The 6149-nt window shown below is 60.7% G+C and overlaps 1 protein-coding gene across 1 annotated transcript; it reads right to left on the reverse strand.

The window, feature by feature from the left end:
- Positions 1-1188: 1188 nt before the first annotated feature.
- Positions 1189-3024, reverse strand: LOC131743819 (epiplakin-like; the record flags this gene model as incomplete). Its single annotated transcript, XM_067017328.1, is given in 4 exon segments — positions 1189-1419; positions 2157-2555; positions 2558-2769; positions 2771-3024. Coding segments are annotated over 4 exon segments (1017 nt in total), but the record flags the coding sequence as incomplete, so codon positions are not given.
- Positions 3025-6149: the final 3125 nt, after the last annotated feature.

A 6149-nucleotide genomic window follows, 5' to 3' on the forward strand; every position in this document is an offset into this window, starting at 1 on the left:
CCCGACCCTCCCGAGGCCCCGCCCCTCCCGAGGTCCCCCTACCGGCGGAGCTGCCTGGTCCCAGCCAGGCTCCTCCCGGGACTAGCTGTTCTCGGCTGCCCTGGCACCAGCTTGAGGCGAGCGGCCCGGCCGCAGGGGTTTCCATGGCGGCCCGGAGCCGGGTCCATCGGGGCCTCCCCGGGCGCGCGGAGGCCTGCGCCGACCGGCCCTGCGCAGCCCTGGGAGCCGCTGGTACTTCCTGCCCCGGTTCCCTGCCACACACATCCTGAAACCCGGCCCAGGCCCTGGGCGTCCGCCTTGGGGTGAACCCAGCGTGGAGCAGGCCGGGCGCAGCCCGCTCGGCCCGGGGATCACCGCGATGGTCTGGGGGAAGGCCAGGGATGGGCGTCGCCGAGGCCAGCTCTCCCGGCGCGTCCCCCCTCCCCTAAGGAACACGTGGGAGGGTCCCCGAAGAAGACAAAAATACGCAAGCAGGTGGACTTTAATTAGTGACCACAGACCTCCCACCGGCCTGCAATTCGGTGTTTCCCTTTCATGTCCACACACCCACCTTCCCCCATTCCGGGACGGCCTTCTCTCCGCTTTCTGCTGATGGCTCTTCTGGAACAGTGGAGCCATCACAAGGGAGCCCCGACCCCAGAGCCCCCCCCCCACTCTCCAGCCATGTCAACAGGGGATGTGCTTTAGAATTCTTGTCTAAAACCCCCTTTCTCCCAAACCCCCACTACCTTTCAATAGTCTCCTCCTGCTCACACCCTCCCTTCACTAGGCCTTTCTGGAGAGAAAAGTAGTGCACACGTGTGTGCCTTCTCTCAAACTTAAACCACAACCCTGACCTCCTGCTCCTCCCCCGGGGTTCAGAGGCCTTCAGCCTGTTGGTCTCTCAGAGTCCCCTGCACCCCTCTCTTCCTCCCAACCCTCTGCATAGACATAACTCCACTGCCGTCATCCTGGTGGACCAGCATAGCCCCCAAACTCCCCACTTCCCCCCCTCAGGCGATCCTGTGAAACCATCACACACGCTGTTCAGAAGGAGGGACCAGCAAGACTTGGCCCTCTGTCACCTGCCCCAACCAGACACTGTGCAATGAGTGTCTGAAGTTCCAGGCTCATCCGAGAGTCTGACACCTGAACTGCAGTGTAAGCAGAGACCATTCTGGATATGACTGTATGCCACCCTAGGTTGTCAATGCTTATGTCCCGTGACTAACCTCATATCTACAATAAGGATAAAGAGTTCTGTGGATGAACCTTCAAAAAACTGAAATCAGGGCTTCCCTGGTGGTGCAGTGGTTGAGAGTCTGCCTGCTGATGCAGGGGACACGGGTTCGTGCCCCGGTCCAGGAAGTTCCCACGTGCCGCGGAGCGGCTGGGCCCATGAGCCACGGCCACTGAGCCTGCGCGTCCGGAGCCTGTGCTCTGCAACGGGAGAGGACACGGCAGTGAGAGGCCTGCCTAGCACACACACACACACACACACACACACACACACCAACCTGAAATCAAAGAAAAAAGCTTTGTTGACATACTAACAATTCTTTGTATGTTGTAAAGACCATACCTCCAGAACAAAGCTGGTGATGCAAACCAAGGGGGTCATACCAACTGGGAGAGCTGCACCCGGGGTCAGAATCAGCCTCTGCTCCCTCAAAGCACAGCCATAGGATGGAAAATAATGGCAGGTGGACCCCAAATTGAGACCCAAAAGGCACTTACTACAGTGAGAAATGGATGGGAAATGGTTTACTCAACAAACAGGAGAAAAATCGATAACTGAAAGGAACAGGTTTAATTAAAATGGGAATATAACAAACTGATGCATACACTTCAGTGTGACAGGCCAAGGAAACAAAGGAAAGTTCTTCACTCTAAATGCATCAGAGTCTATCAGAAATGGCCACTTGTGAAATTTTAATTGAAAATTCACAACTGATAGCACCAAGGGTGAAGAGAAAAAAATCATAAAGGACAGTGCCTTTCCTTTAATGCAATGAGGAACCATGAGCAAAAAAGTCTGGAAGAGAGTCGAATGTCACTGTACACATAAGTTGAACACATTGCACACAGATACCGGCATGCTAAAAAGTGTTTAAAAATATTGTCATATATTTTTCAGGGTTGAAGAAAACAACCAATTAGAGAGAATACCCACTCACTTTCCAGACAGAGAAGCAACAAGAGGCCTGTTTCTGGGTCCGGAGTAGCCCTCTGGAGCAGCTGCACGTAGGTGAGGTTCTCGTGCGCGTTGGGGTCGAAGAAGCCCTCGGTGTCGTCGCTGGGGTCCGCCAGGACGTGGTTCATCCCCTCGTCGAAGTAGCCGCGCCGGTAGGCCACGTCCACGGGCAGGCGGCGGCTGTGCACGGGGTCGATGACGCCGCCCGTGGCGATCTGGGCCTCCAGCAGGCGGATGCCGTGCTCCCGGACGACGAGGTCCTTCTTCATGGCCTGGAAGAGGGAGATCTGCTCCCCGGTGTAGGGGTCGGTGTAGCCCGTGACATTGCGCTTGGCTGACAGCAGCTTCCGGTAGGTTTCACTGCTGAACATCCCGGCAGCAAAGCCTCCTGCACAGTCAGCTTCCGGTTCTCCATGGGGTAGATGACGAAGCTGGTGGCCGCCTGTGCCTCCAGCAGCACCAGGGCTGTGCCCGGCCTCAGGATGCCCTTCCACATGGCCTGGTAGATCCTCCTCTTCTCCTGGCGCCCGGGCTCGTCCTTGGCGGGCCCCAGCATGCCCGCGATGCAGCTGGTGCCCTCCAGGTAGCGCTTTACCCACTGGCTCTTTCCGCGTCCTCCACGGTGGCCCGCCCTCCCTCCGGTCCTCCTCAGTGATGATGCCTGACTGCAAGAGTTCAGAGGCTGTGATCCGCCTCCTGACCCCTCTGAACCATAGCTGTCGATCGCTCTTTCCCTTCTCATCAGTTATCTCGAAAATAACTTTTACTACCTTCTCTAGTGCATGTGTCGTGTCCCTCTTGTATTTTACTACTAACTCACGTTTTTTTGTCCTCTGGCAAGTATTCTGAGTTCAGCAGTTCCCAGACCAATGGTCTCTGGCCCTTGAACCTCCTCACTGTGACATCCACCCGCTCGGCTTTGGGGGCCCTTCTGGTTGCCTTGTTGATGAAGCTGGAGTCCCGTCTGCCGCTGACCCTGGGGGACAGGGCCCAGTCCGCGCCCTCTTCCCGGTGGCTCCTCTACTGCAGCTCCTGGTAAGTCACCTTCTCCTGCGTGTTGGGATCCACAAACCTTTTTTTTCTTTTTTGCGGTACCCGGCCAACGACCAGCCCTCCTTCTGGCTCCCAAAGGCCCCGTCCCGGCCCTGCCCTTGGGCGGTCTCCACACATGCGTGCTCTTCTCCCTCCCCAGTGACCCCTCCAAATCCTCCCCCACCTTCACCCGCTGCTGCCCTGGCCTCTGCTCCGTCCTGGCTCCCCACCGGCTTCAGCCAGACCCCTGCCCTCTGTCCCAAGTCTCCCACCTCAGCCCGGCTGTGTCCCCCTCTGCCACCCTGGCCCCGTGTCCTCTGGGCCATGGCCTCTGGAAAGAGGGTCTTTGCAGATGTAATTACGTTCAGGTTAAGGTGAGGTCACACTGGTGTAGAGAGGCCCTTATTCCAACACGACTGTGTCCTCGCAGGAAGACAGACGGGGGGACGACGCCCAGCCAACAGAAGCAGACTGGAGGCAGGCAGTTTGGGGCAGCTTCAGGCCCCAAAATCCAGCATTGCCACCAAACGCCAGAAGCACGGATTCCAGATTCTGGCCCCTCAGCTGTGGAAGAATGAAGTCCTGCTGTTTGACGCCTCCCAGGCTGTGGTACTTGTTCCCTCCCGGCCCCAGGAGCCAGTCCACGTGCTGGTTCCACAGAACTACACCTGCAGTCCCCGGTCCTGGTCCACACCTGTCCTCGCCTCCCGCAGCTCCCCAAAGCCTCACACGGGCTCTCGGGAGAAGGCCCAGCCCCACGCGCCCTCGCCCCCGCTCCGCGGCTCTTGCTGAGCTGACCTCGGACTCCAACTGCCAAACCCCACGAACGCATTTCCGATTTGACCTCCCGACCTCTGGGTCACAGGGGACCCTCCTCCCTGGTGACATTGCCCCGTTCGGCCGGAGAGCTCCCCTGACCGCAGCCGGAGCCCAGCCTGTCCTGGGGTCGCAGAACCGCGTGTCCAGCTGCCTCCTGGACACCTATGCCCGCGGTCTCGCAACGAGCCTCAAGTTCCACGGTGCCCCCAGAGGTGCTGGCTGTGAGCAGCTCTCCGTCACCCGCTCTGCAGAGCCTGAACCCTAAATCCCCCCACGGCCCCTCTCTCCCCATAGCTGGGCCCAAGAGGTGCTCCTTTGTGCCCGCTGAGACCCCTGGGCAAAATCCTGTTGCCCCCTCGCCCTGCCCGGATGCTGGGCCCCGAGCCCCGGTGGCGCCTGCAGCTGGTCTGCTGAGTCTCGGAGCGCGTGCCAGGCCCGGGCGGACGTGGAGGTGGTGGCTGGGCGCTCAGCCGCCCCCGCCCCCGCCCCCGCCCCGGTTCCAGGAAGCACGGCACTTGTTCAGCTTTCCCAAAGCGAGCAGGCCACGCGGTGCGGGCGCGCAGGGCACATCACCAGGCCTTTGAGAAGGTGGGAAGCGGACGTGGGGTGGGGAGAGAGGAGCGTTGCTAAGATGCAGGCCTTGGGAAAGAACACAAAAAGGCTTTGTTCGAGTGACCAGCTGGATGCCTGAGCGGGGTTCCAGGGGACACGAGGTTGCCCTGCCCTCCTTCTAGGGGTGCCTGAGGCTGCACCACCAGCCGGCTTGTCGCCCTGCCACCCGCTTCCTCCCCTCCTTCCCCAGGAGCCTTCCCGAGGCCACTCCGTGTCAGACTCTGCTTCCCGGGCTGACCTGGACGCGTGCTGTGCTGCCCACCTGCCCAGTGACCAGCCTGCCTCCTTTGTATGGTGTGTCTCGTCCCAGGACGGCCTTCAGAGGGTCTGTGAGCCAGAGGCAGCCTCAGGTAACAGGGCCACCGGGGTGGCTGGAGCAGTGAGCCCATCACCTGAAGTCTGGCAGGGGACCAGGGTGGGAAAGAAAAAAGGCACATCGCTACCCAGCAAAGGCGGGAGGGCTTTCTGGGCCACGGGGTCAGGAGCAGCCGGGGTTGCCTTGCAGGCTGTGCTGTGCCGGGCCAGGGAGCCCAGCAAGGGAAACCAGGGGAGCAGGACAAACTCCTGAGCAGGAGGCTCAAGTTTCCTGCACAGAAGGGATTGGTGGGAGGGAGGGTGCTGGGGCCCTGAGGGCCATTGTAGGGGAGAGCGGGAGGGGCTGGGAGAGGCCCTGTGCCTGCGGGGGTCTGCCGACGCAGCTGGGTGACCGTGGCTGGGCCATGGCCTGTTTGGTCAGCAGCCACCTTGGGCCTTGTACGAGCCTCCCTGGTCCCTGACCAGGCAGGACATGAAGAGGGGCCTTGAGTCTGAAGTGGGGACCTTGGGGAATCAGCTGGACAGAAGGGTCTGGAGCTCAGGAGAGACAGACCAGGGCATGTGAGGGGTGTCCAGGGCCTGGGGAGTGGGAGACGAAGCAGTGTCAAGGGTGGGAGACACAGAAGAAGAGCCCAATCGCACAGAAACCAAAAGACAGGCGTCCCAGAGACGCGGCTACCAGCAGAAGTGGCGATGGCATGTGGCCAGAGGGGAGGGTGGCCTCGTGGCTGGGGGGAGGGGCCGAATGGATTTCCCAGGACTGGAAAGGGACTCTGAGAGGAGGCCCCTCCTGTGGCTTCCTGGGAGCAGCCCCACTTCAGGTGGCCCAAGGGGACAAGAGGTGGGAGGGCAACGCCTGAGGAGGGTGGGTCCACATGCCTGGGAGGGGGCGTCACCTATCGGTACCCTGAAGGGCAGCCCACTCGCGCCAGGACAGGCTGGGGGTTGCGGAGGGGCCTCTCTGGCTGTCCATCTGAGCCAAATCGGAACAGAACCGGCTGGCCAGGTTGCTTCAGGCTCACACACGGAGGCAGTGACCTTGGCCTCTGGCCCGCTTTGAGCAGCGTCAGAAAGATCCCGCCCACCTGCCCTGGGTGCAGACTGCAGAGACCAATGGCCACACAGAAGCTCCGCATGATGGGCGGGTAAGGGAGAGAGCAGAGTCACGGAGGCTGGAACCCATGGCAGAGGCCCTCCC

This window comes from Kogia breviceps, chromosome 17 (assembly GCF_026419965.1).
Source record: "Kogia breviceps isolate mKogBre1 chromosome 17, mKogBre1 haplotype 1, whole genome shotgun sequence".
Taxonomy (NCBI): domain Eukaryota; kingdom Metazoa; phylum Chordata; class Mammalia; order Artiodactyla; family Physeteridae; genus Kogia; species Kogia breviceps.